Consider the following 23,642-nt stretch of genomic DNA (forward strand, 5'->3'; position numbering starts at 1 on the left):
AAACTTTCAATCTGCATCGTCACGTGTTAATGGAATGTAAACTGTATGTTTTATAAAAAAAATCTTAATCGTAAAATATTGCTTCACAATAATGAGTTAGTGGCGGCACCAAACAATAATAATAAAAAAAATACTGAACTTCTTAAACATCTAAACCAATAATTTACTTCCAACAGAAAGAACGTTCCATCTCAAACGAAGGCGTCGGTGGCGGTGGCTGACCTCGAATGACTAAAGCTAGGTCCTACTGGCACTTCAAAATGGCGGAACGTCCTAACGAGGAACAGCCACAATCACCGGTCGGTCGGACGCTACAAACGACTGTGTCCTACGAATCATAAAATCTGGAGCTTTCCGATACGTCGGGGCTATTGCCTGCAAAGAAAAATAGTATTGAATTAAACCGTCCCCCTTCATCGTCTAACCACATTCGTTGACTCACCTGTAGTTTGGCCTCGACTATACCCTTGTTATCCTCGGATAGCTGAATCTTCTGTCGAGCCATATTCAGCTCTCGATCCAGCTTCTTACGTTCGTCTTCCAGCTGTCGAAGTTTCTGTTCCGCCTCCTTGAATCGCTTTTCATTCTCCTGCTGTCTGTGTTCAAACTCGATACGCTTCTGTCGTTCCAGTTCCAACAAAGCCTTCTGCTCCGCTTGCAATTGCTCCAACTCTTCTCGCTTTTCCCATTCCTCCGCTAGTACCCGCGCCTGCAGAGCCCGCACAATCTCCTCGTCCCGTTTGGCCTGAATCTCGTCTTCCAACATGCGCTCTAGACACAGTTTGACATCCTCCAACTCGGCGACCCGGCGGGAATCTTCCCGTGCCACCGCTTTGTACTGTCGTGCCTGAGATTCCGCCGCTAGACGGGCAAGCTTTTCCTGCTCCAACTGCACATTGGTTTCCTCCAGCTGCTTCAGATGAATACTACGCTGGCGTTCTTCCTCCTGGCGCTTCCTTAGCTCCAGTTCCCGTTGCTGCTTCCTTCGGTTGACTGTATCCCGCTGGAAGCCTTCTCGACCCGTGGAGTACGTTATGGCCAACTGTAGGACCGATATCCACTGGAGCCGTGTCTTGTGATCTTGCGCTCCCAATTCATACGTGCGATCACCCGAGACCAAGGTGAACTTTGGAACGCGCTCAGTCTTGCCCGATGACGGTATGAAGGGCTTCACGGTAAATTTCGAATCCAGCGCTATCGTCCCGCACACCTCCCGGTCCGTGTGATGTTTGTAGTACGTCAACTCGCAAGGTTGAAGCACGAAAAAGTACTCCCGAAATGTCGGCAGCACGTAACCCCTCCTGAACAGATAACCCTTCTTGATCACATCCATGATCAGCGTCTGGTAGATATCTCTGATCGCCTCGCATATCGATGCCGCGTAGTCGTTCAACTTAACAAAGTCCTTAAATCTCAGGATGGCCAAGAATTCTCCGAAATCCAGCCCATCATCCCATTTCTTCAAATAGTCATACTTCTCCTCGTTGTTGTAGTCCAGCCCCAGCGAATTCAGCAGTTGCTTGACCACGATCAGCGCTTCCGACGGGTGGATCTTGACCGTGAACTGATTGTCATCGGCGTTGTCGTTGTACAAGTCGGCCATCATGCAGAATATTCTGAACAACTGATAGATGGCTTCCTCCATGAAGTAGGCATCCTTCAGCAGGAAGTCCTTGTGACACACCAACCAGCAGACCTAGAAAAATGCGGCGCTAGTGACGCGTTTGGTTGGCAGATCAGGAAATACTAACCTCATCGATTTTGCCTTCGTAGTTCCGGACGGCGGACAGAGGTAGCTCGTTGGACACAGAGGAGAACACCTCCTGACCGAGGTAGTACAGATAGTGGTCAAAGTTCAGCGTCGGTGTTGACCGGTAGTGATCGAGTCCTCGCTCTACGCCGTACAGATCCAGCAGGGTAGCGATGTTGGCCGTGAGGACCTGGAAAACGGATCGGTTGAGTGAAGTGAATAACTGAAAAGGCTAAGGGTCAATTGCTTCACTTTCGCTTACATTTTAAACCAGGTTTACTCTTATAGTTAAATCTGGATTAAGGCTTAAGCGTGGGTGAAGAAATTGGCCCTGATAATCTACAATGCTATGCAGGAATTCTGTATGACATTTAAAGGAAGCGGAGTCTATCAAAATTAATCGGGTTTCTATCGCAATATAATACTTATGGGTGTTTTAAGCAATGTTTTGTTCTTCAAGACTCTGTTCACAATTTATACGTCTCAAAACAGGGTCTATAGAATATACTCTTAAATACTCTATACGACATAAAACATGAGTCTACGAGACTCTGAACAGAGTGAGTCTACAAGACTCAGAACAGAGTGAGTCTACAAGACTCTGCACAGAGTGAGTCTACAAAACTCTGAACAGAGTGAGTCTACCAGACTCAGGACAGAGTAAGTCCACAAGACTCTAAGCAGAATGAGCCTACAAGACTCTGAACAGAGTGAGTCTACAAGATTCATAACAGAGTGAGCCTACAAGATTCAAAACAGAGTGAGCCTACAAGACTCAGAACAGAGTGAGTCTACAAGTCTCTGAACAGCATGAGTCTACAAGACTCAGAACATAGTGAGTCTACTAGACTCAGGACAGAGTAAGTCTTCTAGACTCAGAACATAGTGAGTTTACAAGACTCTGAACAGAGTGAGTCTACACGACTCTGAAAAGAGTTTATCTACAATACTCAGAACGGAGTGAGTCTACAAGACTCAGAACAGAGTGAGTCTACTAGACTCAGGACAGAGTAAGTCTTCTAGACTCAGAACAGAGTGAGTCTACAAGACTCAGAACAGAATGAGTCTTCAAGACTCTGAACAGAGTGAGTATACAAGACTCTGAACAGAGTGAGTCTACAAGACTCTGAACAGAATGAGTCTTCTAGACTCTGAACAGAGTGAGTCTACAAGACTCTGATCAGAGTGAGTCTACTAGACTCTGAACAGAATGAGTCTACAAGACTCTGAACAGAGTGAGTATACAAGACTCTGAACAGAGTGAGTCTACAAGACTCTGAACAGAATGAGTCTACTAGACTCTGAACAGAGTGAGTCTACAAGACTCTGATCAGAGTGAGTCTACAAGACTCTGAACAGAATGAGTCTACAAGACTCTGAACAGAGTGAGTATACAAGACTCTGAACAGAGTGAGTCTACAAGACTCTGAACAGAATGAGTCTACTAGACTCTGATCAGAGTGAGTCTACAAGACTCTGAACAGAATTAGTCTACAAGACTCTGAACAGAGTGAGTATACAAGACTCTGAGCAGAGTGAGTCTACAAGACTCTGAACAGAATGAGTCTACTAGACTCTGAACAGAGTGAGTCTACAAGACTCTGATCAGAGTGAGTCTACAAGACTCTGAACAGAATGAGTCTACAAGACTCTGAACAGAGTGAGTCTACAAGACTCTGCACAGAATAAGTCTACAAGTCTCTGAATAGAATGAGTCTACAAGACTCTGAACAGAGGGAGTCTACAAGTCTCTGAATAGAGTGAGTCTACAAGACTCTGAACAGAGTGAGTCTACTAGACTAAGGACAGAGTAAGTCTACTAGACTCAGAACAAAGTGAGTCTACAAGACTCTGAACAGAATGAGTCTACAAGACTCTTAACAGAATAAGTCTACAAGACTCTGAACAGAATGAATCTACTAGACTCTGAACAGAATGAGTCTACAAGACTCTGAACAGAGTGAGTATACAAGACTCTGAGCAGAGTGAGTATACAAGACTCTGAACAGAGTGAGTCTACAAGACTCAGAACAGAGTTAGTCTACAAGACTCTGAACAGAGGGAGTCTACAAGTCTCTGAATAGAGTGAGTCTACAAGACTCTGAACAGAGTGAGTCTACTAGACTAAGGACAGAGTAAGTCTACTAGACTCAGAACAAAGTGAGTCTACAAGACTCTGAACAGAATGAGTCTACAAGACTCTTAACAGAATAAGTCTACAAGACTCTGAACAGAATGAATCTACTAGACTCTGAACAGAATGAGTCTACAAGACTCTGAACAGAGTGAGTATACAAGACTCTGAGCAGAGTGAGTATACAAGACTCTGAACAGAGTGAGTCTACAAGACTCTGAACAGAATGAGTCTTCTAGACTCTGAACAGAGTGAGTCTACAAGACTCAGAACAGAGTTAGTCTACAAGACTCAGAACAGAGTGAGTCTACAAGACTCTGAACAAAGTGAGTCAATAAGACTCAGAACAGAGGGAGTCCACAATACTCAGAACAGAGGGAGTCCACAAGACTCTGAACAGAGTGAGTTTACAAGACTCTGAACAGAGTAAGTCTACTAGACTCAGAACAGAGTTAGTCTACAAGACTTTGAACAGAGTGAATCTACAGGACTCTGAACAGAGTGAGTCTACAAGACTCAGAACAGAGTGAGTATACAAGACTCTGAACAGAGTGAGTCTACAAGACTATGAACATAATGAGTCTACTATACTCAGAACATAGTGAGTTTACAATACTCTGAACAGCGTGAGTCTACATGATTCAAAACAGAGTGAGTCTACAAGACTCAGAACAGAGTGAGTCTACTAGACTCAGGACAGAGTAAGTCTTCTAGACTCAGAACAGAGGGAGTCTACAAGACTCTGAACAGAATGAGTCTACTAGACTCTGAACAGAGTGAGTATACAAGACTCTGAACAGAGTGAGTCTACAAGACTCTGAACAGAATGAGTCTTCTAGACTCTGAACAGAGTGAGTATACAAGACTCTGAACAGAGTGAGTCTACAAGACTCTGAACAGAATGAGTCTACTAGACTCTGAACAGAGTGAGTCTACAAGACTCTGATCAGAGTGAGTCTACAAGACTCTGAACAGAATGAGTCTACAAGACTCTGAACAGAGTGAGTCTACAAGACTCTGAACAGAGTGAGTCTACAAGACTCTGAACAGAATGAGTCTACTAGACTCTGATCAGAGTGAGTCTACAAGACTCTGAACAGAATTAGTCTACAAGGCTCTGAACAGAGTGAGTATACAAGACTCTGAGCAGAGTGAGTATACAAGACTCTGAACAGAGTGAGTCTACAAGACTCTGAACAGAATGAGTCTTCTAGACTCTGAACAGAGTGAGTCTACAAGACTCAGAACAGAGTGAGTCTACAAGACTTTGAACAGAGTGAATCTACAGGACTCTGAACAGAGTGAGTCTACAAGACTCAGAACAGAGTGAGTATACAAGACTCAGAACAGAGTGAGTCTACAAGACTCTTAACAGAATAAATCTACAAGACTCTGAACAGAATGAGTCTACTAGACTATGAACATAATGAGTCTACTAGACTCAGAACATAGTGAGTTTACAATACTCTGAACAGCGTGAGTCTACATGATTCAAAACAGAGTGAGTCTACAAGACTCAGAACAGAGTGAGTCTACAACATTCTGATCATATAGATTCTGAATATAGTCTACATGACTCTGAATAAAGTCTACAAGGTTCTGAACAAAGTCTACAAGACTGTAAACGGAATCTAAACCACTCTGAACAGAATCTACAGAGAGCAGTTGAGAGCACGCAATAGGCTAATATGCGATAAGCAATAAGTTCGAAATGCGAAGAAGATGAAGAAGAAACATGAAGATGGTCCCATATCTTACCCCTACAAAAGTTTGAGCAGAGGACACTGATCAGAACCAGTGGTTTAAGAGTATATAGGACTTGAACAGAGTGATTCTGAGCGAAGTTTATAAAACACTGAATATAGTCTACAAGATTCCAAATAGAGTCTACTGGATTCTGAAATTTTGAACAGATTCTAAAAGAGTTTTTGCAGAGTCATTCGGAACAGAGTATACAAGACTCTAAATAGAGTCTACAAGATTCTGAACAAAGTTTACAGGATTCAGAACAAACTATGTAAGACTCTAAATAAAGTCTACAGGATTCTGCATATAGTCTAAAAACTGTAACTGCAGAGTCTATAGGACTTAAAACAGAATCTACAAGACTCTGAATAGAGTATAGAAATGTTTTTAAAGAGCCTTCCTCATCGGAATTCACAATACTCTGAATACAGCCTACAGGACTCTGAACAGAGACTAAAATATGAACGAATCTACAAGATTCTGAAAAAAATTGTAAATAGACTCTACAAGACTCTGAACAGAGTCATTCTGAAAGGTCTATCTGAATTATGTCTCCAAAACTCATAAAAGAGTCCACAGAACTTTGAACAGAGTCTCAACATATTTAACAAACCCTACAAGTCCCTGAACAGAGTCTATAAGATTTTGAAAAAAATTGATCGTGTGACTGAACATTATCCAAACATATTCGTTTGGTGCAACATTGGCAATCAAAGAACTCAAATACAAGCGATCATCTGAGGTTTTTTGCATTGACTTAGTGTTTAAGTACTTATAACAGAGTCTACAAAATTCTGGGTAGAGTCGACAGGATTTTCAATATAGTTTACAAGACTCTAAATAGAATCTAAAGAACCTCTCAACACAGGCAACGGTTTCTATATATATATTAGGACTTACTTCAGAATCAATAAGACTCTGAGCAGTTTTATCGAGGTTTTAAAGTTTTTTTTTTAAACTTTGGGCTTGGCTAGTTCATCTCATGAAGAAGGTTTTAAAGCATTCTACAAGCCTAAACCATGGTCTACAGAATCCGAATAAAACCCAAATTGTTACTTGGGTAGAAGTCTATTAAGATAATCATTCGCTCCATTCAGAATAGAGTCTAGAAAATTCTGAAAGGAACCAACAGAATCTACAAGACTCTGAGCAGCGTCTACAAGAATTCAAACAGAGTCGTTCTGAACGGAGTCTACACAACTCTGGACAAATTACACAAAACTAGGAACAGTCTACAAGAGCTTAGACACACATGCACATACAAATTAAATGTTTTACTCCAATCCAACTTACCTTAAGTTTTGACTTCCCCACGAATCCGGAGCAGTCCTGCTGTAGGGCGCGGAACGCATGCCAAATGCTGTTGGTCACGTTCTTCAACAGTGTCGTCATTGCTACAAACGAACGTGCTGCTCTTCTTCTATTGCCGCTATTTTGTTTTCTCACTCTTGGATCACCAACCGCGGTAGAGAGCACAACTTTTCATTTCACTTGTACCACACTACACCAGTAAGGGTTTATCACAGTCTTTGTAATGTATACTGCAAGTTACTCTGCTTTGCATTTACGCCATCATGTTCTATTCGAGCAGAAATGCTTCAATCTGTACTTGTACGCAACTATACCTAGAAGCCTGTAGATATGGGATGGAAAATTCTCACGATTAATAAAACATATTGTTCGATCAGGCTAGCGCCGGACGAGGTAAATTCATTCAAATTCGAACGCGAACGCACTATCGCTGCTTGAACGACCGACGCATCCAAGTCTATACCACAATAAGGCACCTTGGCTAATTTCATTCTTTTCCCATGATTCGCCAGCAGTACAGAAACTTAACTCGCGTGACATATCCAGTCCAGCTCGTTGGTTGGTTGGTTGTTTGGCCGACTGACTGACTTGGTTTGTGTTTGCAAAAGTGTACGACGTTTAGGCCATGCATTATTTGCCTTTTTTTGCGATGAACCGGTGCTACTTCTATTGTTGTTGTTGGTTATGATGGTGTCTACTTACTGACGGCATTGACTTGGTTGGGAATTTCACGTTGCTGGTGTCAACTTTGTATAAACAATGAATATTGTATTACATTTGCTTGCAGATGACTCACAGACAGTGGAGTGACGGGATAGTGTTCAAGCGGTTAGAATGGGAGTATGGAATGTCGTAAATTTACTTAAATGTGACTGATAATGCGAAGTGATATAAAGGGCAAAGGTTGTACCAAAGACTTCACTGGACCTAATTAGAATTGTTTGTTAGAAACAAACATCGTTTGAATAATATATTACAATTAAACTACACAAGTTTTCAAATTTCAAAACTTTGTTCCAGTTTGGTGAATACTTGACTTCCTTAAAACAAAATTAACAAAGCCGTCAGTAAAGGTACCGCACTTCCTTGGACACGGTCATTATTCCTTTCAATATTTTTTGAAAAACTTTCTTATTTTTTAATTATGTTTTTAAAATTTAAAATGGTAAATTTTCAGAAATTTTCAATTGGTTGACAAAAACAGTAAAACAAAAACTTTTGAAGACCACAATGATTGTTAGTTTTACCCGTAACATTAAAAATTGTTACATCGAAACTATTTTACCCAAATTCCCCCTGTATTGCATGGAAATGATTTGACTGTACAGAAAACAAATTTAATTGTCAAAATTATATTTATTAGAATTAATTCGTATTTATCAGAGGAACCGAGTGACATAAGTCTTTTATTGTTTGAAATTTTAGAAAACCTCAAATAAGGTCAGGAGAACCTTCATAGAAGTTCAGAAAAAAAGCTACTCAGAGAACCTCCAGAAAATTCACAGAACCTCGATCATTTGAATTTCATGGATTTGCAAGAAAACATCCAAGAAGCCCAGGGAAACCTTGGAGAAATTTAGTGAACTTCAAAGTATGTCTAGAATTCAAGGGATGTCCAGGGCTTCCAGAAGAACATTCAAGAAATTTAGGATACTTCTAAAAAGTTTGACGAACTTAAGTGAAGCTCAGAAAAGTAACTTCAGCAAAGATCAAGGGAATCTTAGCTAACCTGAAGAATTGGAATAAACCTTAGAGAAGTTCAGCGGTCATTATAGACATTCAGTGAACTTTTGAATAGTGTAAGTAGCCACACAGAAGTTAACGAAAACTCCAGAAAATAATAGTGGGTATTTCGGAAATGATTAGCGAACTGAGAAGCTCGAAAACTTTTAAAAGCTAAAAGAACTTCAAAGAAATTCAAGGGGACCTTAGAAAGACTCAGGGTGCCATCCGGAAGGAACCCCTAATCGAACACAAGAGAAGTTCAGCGATCATTAAAATAGTCCAGGGAACCACAAAAAGACTTAGAGATCCTTAGAAAATAAAAGGAAAACTTCCAGAGAAATTCAAGGAAACTTTGATAAACCTCAGATTTTTAAAGAAATTCAGAGTACTCCACAGCACTTCAGCAAACATCAGTAGACTTAAGAGAAGTTAACAATGTTCAGGAAAGCTCACGGAATTCCAAAGCATCCTAGGTTAACGGTTAACCCAGAAAGACCACAGAGTAGCCCCACCATCCAACCAACTGGGGAGTTTGGTTAAGAGAGATGATCAACCCGATTCGTACCTTCCTCAAAGTTGTCCTTATACAAATTGTTTTTGCACGTGAATTTTCTTTGAAAAACTAGAAAAAAAATGCAATTTTTTTAGATTTTTAATAACTTTTTCCAATATTTTTAGAAAAACCAAAACGTAATTTTTGTATTACGGTTAACGACTGTAGTCAATTTTATTTGTTTATACAGAAGTTAGAAGATACTGAGAGGTAAGCACATATCATCGGTAAGAGACGTGTGTGTGCCAATTATACAATGGTGGACCTATGGTCTACGGATGTATTTGGCTAATGACATTTGAGTTTCGAATCCGTTTCCCTCCCTAGTGTTTTTTCGAAAGCGTTCTCTAATAGGGTTAACTACCCCATTTTCGGCCTATTAAGCATAACCCGCACTTAGTCCTTCTTTATCTAGCGCAGTTTAGCACCAAACGGAATGTTATTATTACTGATGGCTTCTGAATTTATTTACCTTTCCGTATGTACCGTCAGATTTGATAAAGATAAACCAATCGTTGAGATATTGTCAAAAATCTAACACTGCTTCTTGACGCCAAACTCGGCCTACGGATTCTAAGCTCGGCCTAGCGCGTTGAAACCAACAATCAATACGAAACTAACGATTTTAAATTGGCTCACTACTTGACTAGCCTATTGGTCCCAAGCAAACGATTAAAGTACCCCATTCTAGTCGAAATTCTAGTACTACGCAATATTTGTTTTGATTCGCTATGAAAGTTTGACAGGTAAAATCAGGGGTCATTGGTTTTTCCTATGTTTCGAGGGGTGAATCGATTAGCTTGGGACCGAAGAGAGTACCAGAGCTGAGCCAAAAAGTTAAGCACGTTATTTCGGAACCTTCTAGTCTTAGAGTTACCTCTATGTTGAAACGCCATTAAAAAGCCAATGAATTCACTTCGGTCTATCGGATGAAGATAAAAATTGATTCGATCGGAGCGCTTCTTTTTTTTTTTTGGAAATAATGGGTGCAAACCTTCATATCACGCGTCCTCATTGACTTCGTTCGGTAGCTTATTAACTAAAGTATCGTACCAAATGGATAATTGACTTGTTAACTCTGAAATAATGGATTTATTTGAAGTTTTCTGCTCGATAGGCCCAAAACGGGCGATTAGGCCGAAGTAGTTCTCTACCCTACACACAGGGGGTAAGTCACTCTGCCACCTTGTACCTGTGTTGATTGTGTTTCATGTGTGTTTTTTGGTGTCGGAAAGTGTTTCTGCGTGTTTCTGCCAAGGGGGGGGGGATAGGTGGCTGTCAAATACGAACAGTCGTCGCCTACCTCGCATAACTGGTTCCAAACGTAAACAAGCCATAAGAAACCAACAGGGTTTGTTTACGTTTGGAACCAATTTCATACAGGAATGATCAGTAGGCTGATTTGACAGCACGTCCCACCCCAGGTTTCTGCATGTTGACCTACCTGTCAAAACGTTGAGCGAAAATCGATGATTACTGGCAACCATTACATCCACATTTGTATACAAACAGAATCCTTTTTTTTTGCTGTCGCCAAAAATTTACCAATTTTATAATGCACAGTGTACGCGTGGAATCCCAGTAAATAGCACACGTCAACGTAAACAACTTACAAGAATTCAAATCCTCATCCCTGATCGTCATCCGCATCACCTATCTAAGGCTGTGAACCATTTGCCGAGTTAAATTTAACTCGTGGTTAAAAGTGACATTTCGAAAGTTATTCTTGATGTTCGAAAATCCCTGTGCCGTCGATCGACCGGTTTTCATGAAGAACTCAGCCACGGTTGTCAACATTTAACTTCTTGTCTGTCAGAAATAACCACGCTCGGATAGCAGGGTTAATCGATAACTTTCCATCTGTCAAATTTTAACCAAAAGTTAAAATAATCCACCAAATGGTTCAGAGCCTAAAAGAGTGTACTGTATATGTCCGACTCTGATCTCAAAAAGTACTCTCTCAGCAGTCAAATTCTCATGCTTGAGATCCTGGCTTAAACCATTAAAGCCCTCTCAAATCCATCACAAACAAATTCCAGTCGCAATCAAACCCGGATAACCCAGCCGAGCAAGAAGGGGTCTAAGGCTGTGAACCATTTGCCGAGTTGAATTTAACTCGTGGTTAAAAGTGACATTTCGAAAGTTATTTTCTATGTTCGAAACTCCCTGTGCTGTCGATCGACCGGTTTTCAAGAAGAACTTAGCCAAGGTTGTCAAAATTTAACTTCTTGTCTGTCAGAAGTAACCACGCTCGCATAGCATGGTTAATCAATAACTTTCCATCTGTCTAATTTTAACCAAAATTTAAAATAATCCACCAAATGGTTCAGAGCCTAAGCAATCTCTGGATCTAAATTTCGCAAAGAATACAAACTTTTTTGTACGCCGCAGCTAGTAGGTTGGATCTCTCTGATTTGGCATTGTGTATATGGAATGACTACCAAATGAAAGAAATATCTCTCTTCAGCTATCAGTCAATAATTGACGTGATAATTATTATCCGATCCTTCATTCATACACAGTTGCAGATATTCTAGCTTGTTCTAGATGCTAAATTGTCTGTTTTTTAATGTCCCAATTGCGGGCATGAGTGTTACTTCCATGTCCCGATCAATTTTCTGTGGAATCCTCGGTGGAATCCTCGGTGGAATTCTCGGTGGAATCCTCGGTGGAATTCTCGGTGGAATCCTCGGTGGAATCCTACCGATTGCTGGAGGGAGATGTCTCCTTCAGAAAAAATCAACAAAAACAAAAAAGGGCATCAAACGAATGTAAACATTCTTGACTCTAGGCAGTGTTGCCAAAAAAGATTCAAAAATTGGTTCTCATGGTGGTTGAAGGGTGTTTCAGTGTGTCGAATAGTTTACTTGATGTGTTTAACACAAGGTGCCAGAGTGACTTACCCCTTGTGTTTGACGCTTCTTAAGTGTGCTTATTTCCGGCGGTCCATTAGTGTTCTGAGCAGTTTCACGCCAACTGACAAATTTATTTTATTTTTCCCTCTTGTTCGCTAGGGACAATGAACCAAGTTTGTACTGAAATTCGGATATTTTGACACACGCACCATTTTTAAAAATGGCGTCTTATATATTTTTCAACAAATCATGGCACGAAAACGGCTCATCTAATCGAAATCACGTCTGAGACACAGTTGTAGGAAATTGGATTACCTTTCTGATAAAAAATACACACTGAAAAAAAAAAACATCACAAATTTTCAAAATCAATTGTCAAAAGTGGAAAACTATTTGAAAAAATTAATATGAAAAAAAGTATTTTTTTAAGATTTTGAAACTTATGTTTAGTATCAAAAATGCTAAATTTTCTGAAATAGACGCAGTAGACACTTAAAAAATGATATCGTAGAACATCATGAATCCAGTTATTTTAATTGTGATATTCGTTTTTCAATGTATAATCATTCTGCAAAATAAATATCCTGAGTTTTCCAGAAATTTTAAAGATTTTTGAAGAATTTTTTTAACGTGAATTCCTTGCAATCATCCGTAGAATTCCCTAGGATTTCGACAACAAAAGGCACACGCGAATTCACTTTTCTTTCCGTTCAATAGACCAAAAAGAATCCCAATGGCGTTTCAATGGCTAATAGGCCCAAGAAAACCCGTAGGCCAAGTTGAGTCGCCAGAACCAGCTTTACATTTTCAACAATAAACGAAGATTTCGCGACCCCTTATCGGAACTAACGGTACATATGGAAAAGTAAATTGATTTGGAAGCTATCTTTAATAATAACATTCTGTTTGGTGCTAAACTACGCTAGATTAAGAAAGACTAAGTGCGGGTTGTGCTTAATAGGTCGGGAATGGGGTAGTTTACCCTATTCTTTTGAAATTGACATCAAAACTTCGTTGAAAATTTCCTTGAAACCGTCCTAAAATCTTTTTTGAAATACTCCTCAGAGTACACAGAATTCGTCCAGAGACTCCATGAAATTACTTTGCTGTTTTAGTCAGTACTCTCTTTGAATTATCTTTGGAATTGGCTTGGAATGTTCCACAGAACTCTCTTGTAAATTTGTTTTGAATCCTGCTCAGGATCAGGATTCCCTTGGAATTCAACTCAGAATTACCTATCTACTACAATGTACCTCATTCTTAAATGCGATGTTGACTTAATCTGCAACAATTTACGATTCCATATGAATATGTTTATACTTATTCCCATCCCATGGCACCGACTAAATAGTACAACAAGAAGAAAGACGTACCTCTTTGTTCCTACTAAAGGGTGTCCACGATGAAATTGCCACACTATGAAATTGCTCTAACTTTTTAACCGTTGGGTAGAATTTAATGAAAATTTGGGTGGATTTAGTTCATAGTGCATTACTTACATCCTGCAAGTTTTAAAGTCCTGTGATCAAAACTCACGGAAATGGAGTCGAAAGAACAGCTCGTGCGTGATAAAATCTTGCGCATTCATCACGAGAACAAGGATCTCTCGCATCGTTCCATCGCTAAAACGTTGGGAATCGCGAATTCCACGGTGTCGCGAGTGATTAAGCGGTTCGAGGAACGGTTGACCACCGATCGGAAGCCCAGAAGTGAAGGAAAAAGTATTCCGTACAACACCAAAAATCACAACCGCGTAGTTGGGGCCTTCAACCGAAATCCGAACGCCTCCGTTAGGGATGTGGCTAAGAAGCTGCACCTAAGCCGAAGTTTTGTCCAGAAGGCCAAAACTAAGGCTGGGCTTCGAACGTTCAAGGTACAAAAGGCCCCTAATCGCGACGAGAAGCAGAACAAGTCCGCCAAAACCCGTGCCAGGAAGTTGTACCTCAACATGCTGACGAAAGTTGAATGCTGCATCATGGACGACGAAACATATGTGAAGGCCGACTTCAAACAGATCCCCGGCAACCTGTTTTTCACGGCCAAGGATAAGTTCAGCGTTCCGGAGCATGTCCGCACTCAGAAGATGTCCAAATTTGCGAAGAAATTCCTGGTTTGGCAAGCCATCTGCACGTGCGGGAAGCGGAGTGCACCTTTCGTGACCCAGGACACGATGAACGGACAGGTGTACATAAAAGAGTGCCTCCAGAAGCGGCTGCTTCCTCTCCTGAAGGCCCACAACGTCCCAACAATCTTCTGGCCGGATTTGGCCTCATGCCACTACTCCAAGGACGTGCTGAAGTGGTATGCGGACAATAAGGTCAATTTCGTGCCGAAAATGTTCAACCCTCCCAACACTCCGGAGCTCCGCCCCATCGAGAAGTACTGGGCGATTATGAAGCAGCACCTTCTTAAACGACCTAAGGTAGTGAAGACAGTCGAGGAACTGAAGAAAGTATGGGTTTACATGCAAAAAACGGTTGATTCACAGGTTGTGCAGAATCTTATGGCCGGGGTTAAGGCCAAGGTGCGGGAATTTGCGTATGGACTGTAAATAAAATACGAGTAAAATGGTAAAATGAAGTTTAATAGTTATTTCTCAATCCCTGAAAATTTGATGGCAATCGGATGAAAACTCGAATTTTGCGAATCAATTTTGTGTGTGGCAATTTCATCGTGGACACCCTTTAAGTTAGCGTTTTCAAATATAAAAAAAAAACGTTAGTTTTCTTAGTTGTAAAAAGATTTCCATCGACATCGCCAATAAAGGCCATCCAACTTCATCTCTAATTAATTCACACTAATTGCAAACAAGTTTTTGATTGGATTGCCAAAAATATCATCAACCACAACCAAGGCGGGCATTTATATCTAACTGCATGATCACCGCAGCCGCGCGCTCCTCATCTAACCTCGCCAATTTTCACACCAAAATGGTCAGCTTTATCGGTACCTGTTTTGATTGCGTCGCCCGTGTGTCACACCACACGCCTATATCTTTCGCCAGCCTTGTTCGCGAAGGTGGTGCCTGTCAAGCCGAAGAAGTTTCTTCTGGCGAGAGAAACGTGCTATTTGTTTTACCACTTCCACAATCGGTTACGGTGGAACCGCATCGATCGAGTAATGATCGCTTTCATACCGTCTCTTATTGTAGGCATATAGGATGGAGGGAATTTCAGCTCACACTGGAGTAGGTCGAGGTGATGAATGATTGGAGAAATGTTTGCGAGGGTGGTCATTTAAGACAAGAGAACGATCAACAAGGCACGGCGACCCGCGGGAGGACGTGTTGATTGTGATCATCGAACGGTCAACGTGTGTGCTCTGGATGCGGCCAAATATGGCGACCCCTTCGGACTGTTGTGAAGTATCTGCACCGACTGGTAAAGGTTCAAAATATCGGTTCTGAGTCATTCACTCAACGTTGTTGCTCTGAGATGGGTTGGAGCAAGTTCGCTGCTCAGAGGCAAGAGTTGGATGCCCTAAAGAGGAAGTAATCGACTCGAGGAAGAGCCGCTCCGGAACGGCCTTGACCGTCGTCGTTGACGGCGGATAGTTTATTTTGCTGTATAGCGCACAACGACGACTGATGGCGCCGAGTTCTTCCCAGTCGGCCGAGAGAATCGATGAAAGAGAAATATGAGCTTATGCCCATATATGAAACGCGTGGTTCAATATCATCGTCGTTGGTTGGTCGTGTGCAAAATACCCCGCCGGAAGCTCACTCCGGCAGGCAAGCATATGAATGCGATCAACGCCAGCCAGCGGACACGTGCAATGTCATGGGTGTTCTGAATTGTACCCAGGTTCTATATGTTCAAAACATGATAGACAAATTACTTTGTCACGACTGCGCTTTTGCTCCGACCAGCTGCTTGTTTATGGTAATTGTATAAATGGATTATAATGAGCGAACTTGGCTCCAACCGTTCGTAATATCTCTGTCACCGCCAGTATTCCGTTTTGGACGGATCGGTATCATCAAGCAACCCGGTCAGTCAGTATGTCTTTGTTTGCTCAAAAAGTATCAGAAACCCATGCCCCAGAGTTCCTTTGTAACCTTCTGCGCAGACAGCTATAAAAACAATTTTAACTGTTAACTATACCATTCACGACTTATCTCATTTATAATCCGGTAACTTCGAAAATTTAGTTCCTGAAACGAACCATCCAGTAGGCACCACTCAAAACACCACCCATATAAGGAAAGTAGTTCTTCTGCCGGATGCTAATGGCGCCGCCGCCGGCCGCCCGTCATCGTCGTCGTTAGCAGAGGTGAGGTGCGCAAAAATAGTGTTCTAGGAATTTCACAACAACGAACGACTCAATCCATCGGTATCAGTTTTATCTACTGCTGCTGACTCTGCTACGCTGCTGCTACAGCAACCGCCCGAGAGAATCCGACCCCAGTTAAGGCTAAAAAGGATAAACGAGATTTATGTCGATGATGTTGTTGTGTCGTAGACGGCTGGTCACTACATATTATAGCTGGCTACTGACTGGGAGCTGCCTGATTTGCATACCATACTGACACCACATCGACGCCTCTCGATGAAGGTGTACGACTGCGGTAGTGCGGGTACTTTTCGGTTTATTTTGGTTCAAGTTCGCCGTAATAAGTCCGTTATGTTCGTTCAAGTTCACGTTGTTTCTGAGACGTTTTGAAATCATGCAGGGTGACGGACGTCTTAAGCAGTGGGGAGAACCTATTTCAGGTCTGCTTAAGCCGTTTGTCATGGGACCAGGACGTTATGCAAATTAATGTGTATCAACGAACACACTTACAACAATTTATAAGCAGTTCCATGCCAAATGACGAATCGGCAAAACTCCAGATTTGCATATTGCATATGCTTATTTTCGAGAAAATACCAATTTACATACTTTTACAATATCTTAAAAACGGCTACGTTTAGCATGTCGGTCACCATGATCATTTTGATTGCCTAAGAAATTATATTAAACTATTGGAATATTCTTATTTATTCTAATTCATCAAATTTGAAGAATTCATGAAAAGTTTTTCTTCCAGACTCATTTTGAAATCGCTCCATCTTGGATTAACCTTTATAAATTGTCTTATGACATAAGGTCATCGCAGAAAAAAAATGAAAAAAATCATACATTGGAATGAAGAGAAAATCACATTTCAGTGTATATTTTTTCCGTTAAAGACCAATCAATTCTCTGCAACTTCTTTTCAGACCCAATTTTGATACAATAAACGGTTTTAGAGTAAGAATTATTTGAAAAATTCATATGTGAAAACACATACGTCCTTTTCAAAAAATAATCTTGAGTCAAAATGGTCTCGTGATCTGTGGAAAAATCATAATCTCCAAGGCTGAAAACTGATTTTGACTTTTTCTGGAAGATTTCATCTGGAAATGCTCTATTTGGTCTCGTATAAGTTTACAGGTGCGCTGAGATTGGCACTGCTGCACTAAACTGCACTATGCCAATGTTGGGTTTTTTTTTTATTATAGTCGCTTTAACGCTCTTGGGTCATTCGTGACTTGTCCGGGGGTGAGATTTGAACTCGTGACTTTGGCGTGAGAGGTATGGATGCTAACCACTACGCCGGGGTCGCCCCCACCAATGTTGGGTCTATCGAGCAGAGATTTCAGAGTTAACAAATCAATCTTGAGTTTTGTACGATACTTTAGTTAAAAAGTTACCGAACGAAGTCAATGAGAACGCGCGATATGTATGTTTGCACCCATTATTCTCAAAAACACAAGGAAGCGCTCCGACGGAATCAATTTATATCTTCATCCGATAGGCCGAAGTGCGTTTGAATGGCGTTTCAATGCGTTAGGCCAAATTTAGAATCCGAGTTTAAGGTCAAGAAGCAGTGTTAAATTGAGAAGTAATCAGCAGTGAAAACATTCCATTTCGTGAAAAACAACAAAGGGACAGCCCTATGAGGTTGTACGCAATGGTGACGTAGGACTACGTGGTCTTATATAATAAATCCTATTTGTTAACTGCAGCAGGAGCTTGTGTTTTGTGTAGGAACAGGAATTTGAGCGGGGTTCTCTCTGTTTATACTCTTTAGTATGATGCGCTTGACATATATGGCCCACAGCTACTCACGAAGAGCTACTGATTCCGATCAATACTCACTGCTTGCAAGCAATCTTTCGTTGTGTACTGGAGAACACCACCACTCACACCGCAGTGGTTGAATAAACACCGTTTGGTGAGACCGGATGGAATTCAACTTTGAAATCTGTGTTAGGGAAATCGCTTTTCGCAGGCAATCGGTGATAATTTTTAATTATCAAAGCAACAGTTGCACATTCGTGCAATTTTTAATAGTGACATTTTGAAAATTGATAAAGTCTTAAATTTAACAGATGCGTAGAGATAAATCTGATCGATTGGTGATAAATTTATTGAAATTGGTCCAGGGGCAGTTGAGCTATTAACGTTCAAAATCTTTCATAATTTTGTTACATGTTCCATTTTCGGTTTTCACAAAGTGTACCCCCATATAGAAATCACAGACGTTGTCCTACGTGAAAAATAAAGGCAAAGGGCGGATTGTGCTTAGGAGGCCCAAAATTAGAGCTAAGCCAGCGTCAATTTTGACATAACATTGAGTCATAACATAAGCGAAATTCAGCTTAATCAAACGTACTTTTCGTCGAGTAACCTCGGAGCATAACATGTTTGTTTACATCTGATGCATTATGTCAAGATGCACAGAATAAACTATAATCTCGTTTAATTTTGAGATATAGTTGGCATAAACATCGAAATTGCTTACAAGCTTAAATACAATATTGCGCTTAAATTTACATGAAATATTGTTTAAAATTACGCCAAATCTTGCGTTAATAACGTGTGCGCTATATATTGCAGAAATTTACATGAATTTTTCATACGGTGTGGATTTCTTTACGTGTAAAATTTATTATTTCTAAGTGTGTATGGTAAATGACGCTCCTTGAGCGTTAATTTTTCACATCATGTTTCAAAGCATCGTATGGCCAAAATCGAGCGCTCAAGGATTTTGTTTACCCCTTGACGTTGATGGGTAAAAAGTTATTGCCAAAGCCGTAAATTCCTTACATAAATAAAATTTCAAGAATTCAAGGCACTTCTAGTCTAGAAACTTATCTAGACTATTTGGACTTGGAGAATTGTTTAGGGTTCTTGGGACTTAGTGAAATATTTGAGAGTGAGCACTGTGATTTTTATGAAGAGCTTTGAGTGGGTTGGTTTATTTCCTTTAAATTCCGTTATAATTGCTTATCTTTTGACAGATACGCGTATTTCGTCTACTACTTGCAGACTTCATCAGTGCCAAGTACTCAACACCATTTTTAGTTTTTTTTTAAATATATACAGGTAGGGCAGAGAACTACTTCGGTTTAATCGCCTATTTTGAGCCTACCGAGTGGAAAACATAAAAAAAATCCATAATTTCGGCGTTAACAAGTCAATTATGCGTTTGGTACGATTCTTTAGTTAAAAAGCTACCGATTGAAGTCAATAAAAACGCGTGATATCAATGTTTGCACCCATTATTCGTAAAAACAAAAGAAGTACTCCGGCGTTTCCGGGATTCAATGGCGTTTCAATGCGTTGGGCCGAGTTTGGAGTCCAGAAGCAGTGTTAGATTTTTAACAATATTTCAAAAATTAGATACTCTTTATCAAATCTTACGGTACGTACGGAAAGGTCATTTAGAAGTCATCGGCAGCAAAAACATTATATTTTGTGAAAAAATCCGCTTGAAAAATATTTTTTTGAGTTTGCATTTTTTTCTGAAAACAGCAATCCACTTTCCTACAGCTTTGTCTCAGACGACATTTCAATTAGATGAGCCGTTTCGTGAAAACTAAAAAATAAAAATTGTAAAATATCGAATACATTTTGAAAAATGGGGCGTGAGTCAAAATGGCTGATATCCAATAAAAACTTTTTTCATGGCCCCTAGCCAATAGTTATGCAAAGTTTCATCGAATTCTGAGAGATAAAATTTAAATTTGTTATTTTTTTCGTTATTTGGCCTGAATTGCTCAAAATTCAAGTATTACATTGAATTCTCCCTGAAAACATGAAAATCCAGGTTACTTTTCCCATATATTCCCATGTATGCAAATAAACTTAAGAATTTCATAAGGCTCGACTTATGAGCGTGACTTATGAATGATTTTCATCTAACATGAGGAAGCTCTTATACGCCTTTAACCTTTGCATTTTCCCAAGTGTTGAAAGATGAGTGGTCAACACACGAGCCCTGTAATCTCAATGTCCATGGTTTGGTTCAATTATTTTTCAACATTATTTTTCATAAGGTAAATCAAATAGATTCATACCGATTTATTGTGACTAAAATTCATTAGTGGTTCTTATGAAGTTCTTTTGCCTCAGTGTAGTGACATTTATGGAAGAGCCCTGAGACCATTGGAACCTAATATTCAGAATCTTAAAACTTTCCCGTAGTTATCAGAAGTTCCTTAAAACTCTCGGAATTATCATGACATTCTATGATTCCCGCAATTTTTCTTATGTTAAGGAGAACACGAAAATAAACATTATATTTTTGGCGCGTTTTGATGTTTCTAAACATATTTTTAATGGCTTGGTAGCCATCAATTTCATGAAGTAATCAAATTGGGTTGTTAGTGGAATGCTTTAAATAAAACAGCAAAAAAGGTTATCTTCCATTTAATTCCACTTAATTATCACAGGTACCTGTGATCTTGACATTTTTACCTAGGGGATGAGTACTTAAGGGGGTTAGGTAGGTTCTTTAGTGGGAATAACACTGATGAAAACTGCACATTGTAGTCGAAATACGTATCTGTCATGGATACCAAAATTAATTAAGAGGAATTAAATGGAAGATAACCTTTTTTGCTATTTTATTTAAAGCATTCCGCTAACAACCCAATTTCATTAATTCGTTTTTTTTTCATGGCACACAGTTGGACTGAAGAAAACGGCAAGAATCAAAAAGACGGCAATATTTTTGCATTTAATTTTTTTAGGATTTCATCATGAAAAAAAAAACTTGTATTCTTAACAAAACCGATTAATGCGAATTAGGTTTTAGATTTTTCATATCTTTTTCTAATATTTCTAGAAATATCAAAACGTATTTTTTCGGGGCGGTAAGCTTCCCCTTAATGGAACTAACATAGAGTTTTCAGAATGTTCGTAAAATTCTTTTCAAAAAAAAAATGTGAAGATTTCGGAATTTTCAGAAATGATTCCAAACATTTTCGGATGTTCATGGAACCACCCTGAATTTCTCAAAACTTTCCCGAAGCCGTTTTTCATAGATCTTCAAGCTTATCATAAGATTTCTTAAAGTTCTCATAAAGTTCTTGAAGTTGATGCAACTGTCATGACGTTCTCTGATCTTCATCAAGCACACGATTTTTTTTAAGCTCATGGAACTGTCCTTAACTTCTCAGAACTTTCCCTTAAAGATCTTTAAACTGCTCAAAGTATAGGACATTCAAGTATTTAGTCCTCGGAACTTACCTGAAGTTTTCGAAACTTATCATTTCAGGCTTATCAAACCGATAGTAAAGACGCGATTGGTCAAGGCGACGATGAATCTCGAAGGGGATTACGGCAAAGTGATGGACTATCGTGTCTGCTATACAACATCGCGTTAGAACGTGTGATCATAAGAGCTGGGATAGACACGAGTGGCACGATCTTCAAGAAGTCCATCCAGCTTCTTGGCTTCGCCGATGACATTGACATCATGGCACGGAACTTTGAGACGATGGCGGAAACGTACATCAGGCTGAAGGCTGAAGCTAGGCGGATTGGACTTGCCATCAACGCATCAAAGACAAAATACATGAAAGGAAGAGGTTCTAGGGAAGACAATGTTAGCCTCCCATCCCGAGTTCAGATTGACGGTGACGAAATCGAGGTGGTCGATGAGTTTGTGTATTCGCACTGGTGACCGCCGCAGAGAAATTCAAAGACGCAATATGGCAGGAAATCGTGCCCACTTTGAACTCCGGAGGACGCTCCGGTCGAATAAAGTTCGCCGCCGCACGAAGTTGATTATCTAAAAGACGCTGATTAGACCAGTGGTCCTCTACGGCCACGAGACCTGGACTATGCTCGTGGAGGTGTTGCGTACCATCTACGGTGGAGTGCAGATGGATGACGGAACGTGAAAGAGGCGAATGAACCACGTATTGCACCAGCTGCTGGGAGAACCATGCATCCACATCGCAAAAATTGGGCGATTACGGTGGGCTGGCCACGCCGCAAGAATGCACCACGACGACCCAGTGAAAATGGTTCTCGAAAGCGACCCAACAGGAACAAGAAGAAGAGGCGCGCAGCGGGCAAGGTGGATCGACCAAGTAGAAGGCGACCTGCGGAACCTTCGCAGACTACAAGGCTGGCGAAGTGTGGCCATGGATCGAGTAGAGTGGCGACGGCTTCTTCGGTTAGCAGAGGACAACAAGGCCTTAGCCTTGTTGGTAAGGTGAGGTACTGAGAGTTCTGCTCTGCTATGAATCAAATTTAAACTACTTAAAACTGACGATACTTCATTTAGAGTGCTCACCTAGATTCTAAACACCGAACACAAAAAAGAAAAAAATCCATAATTTATAAACCATTGTATCTTAAAATTTAGGAAAAATGCTTAAAAGATTATATGTCATTATATTAACCCGGAGCGGTTCAATTAAATATCGTATATCAAAAAAAAAAAAAAAAAATAGATTGGTCTCACCCGATATTCTTGAAATACTTGACGTTTTGAATAAAACATTGCTATTTTCAGACTTCGTGTTGTTAGTTTTCTTGAAAGTCTTGTACTGTAATGCTTGATTCGTCTTTCGCTTCGTATTTCTCTGAATTGACTATATAAATAGATAAAAACAAAACAACGCTTCCCGATCAAAACCTTTAGACCGAGTGCAGAATCTTTGTGATGATAGTTCCCAAACGTGCATACCCAAAGAAATAAATCAAATTCAGTAGAGGATTGTTAAAAAATCATGATTTATACTGTGACTAAATCCAGCATTCCTACTAAAAAATCAAATGCTGCGCTTAGTCATTTATTAGTCATTTAGAGCAAAAAATAATGTACGGTGATGATTAATCTGTTAATATGCTTTTACAACCGGGTTCAAATACAGTTTTCGTTAGCATAAACACTGATCTGGCAACATCTTTCCAATGTCGTAAAGATCCAGATAAGTCCTGGGCAGAGATGCAAAATATCATGACACTCACTCGAGACTCGTCAACGCATCAACCGACTATCGCTGACAGAACGTTTTGCCAGCAGTGAGAGCTAGAGCCATGGCAAACAAAAATCACCAGTAATGGTCGCTGCTCACAGGCAAAACGTAACACTCGCTGCTGATGATGTAAAGCATAACGAAAACAGTGAAGACTTCTGCAGATGATGATAAAAAGGGAAACGACAGAAGAAAATGAAAACAATGCCTACAAATTCCAAGTTCGACTCGGCACGCGTGACTGTGTGAGTTACAAACAAAGCAGGCAAAATTAAACGGAAGCTGTTGGGCTCCCTCACCAACATACTCACATAAGCAAGCAAAA

General features: G+C 40.3%; 1 protein-coding gene across 1 annotated transcript in view; it reads right to left on the reverse strand.

Moving 5' to 3' along the window:
• Window positions 1-46: 46 nt before the first annotated feature.
• LOC135711699 (switch-associated protein 70-like) overlaps window positions 47-23,642 on the reverse strand; it is a 39,966-nt gene continuing 16,370 nt past the window's right edge. Inside the window, exons 2-5 of the mRNA XM_065234651.1 lie at window positions 6,924-7,263; window positions 1,752-1,940; window positions 443-1,696; window positions 47-375 (exon numbers count right to left, since the gene is read on the reverse strand). Coding sequence (XP_065090723.1) covers window positions 274-375; window positions 443-1,696; window positions 1,752-1,940; window positions 6,924-7,022 — 1,644 coding nt within the window. The 5' untranslated portion in view covers window positions 7,023-7,263 and the 3' untranslated portion in view covers window positions 47-273. The remainder of the gene's footprint in view (window positions 376-442; window positions 1,697-1,751; window positions 1,941-6,923; window positions 7,264-23,642) is intronic.

This window comes from Ochlerotatus camptorhynchus, unplaced genomic scaffold, assembly GCF_037179485.1.
Source record: "Ochlerotatus camptorhynchus isolate MF236.1 unplaced genomic scaffold, CSIRO-AGI_Acam_v1.1 ptg000434l, whole genome shotgun sequence".
NCBI lineage: Eukaryota > Metazoa > Arthropoda > Insecta > Diptera > Culicidae > Ochlerotatus > Ochlerotatus camptorhynchus.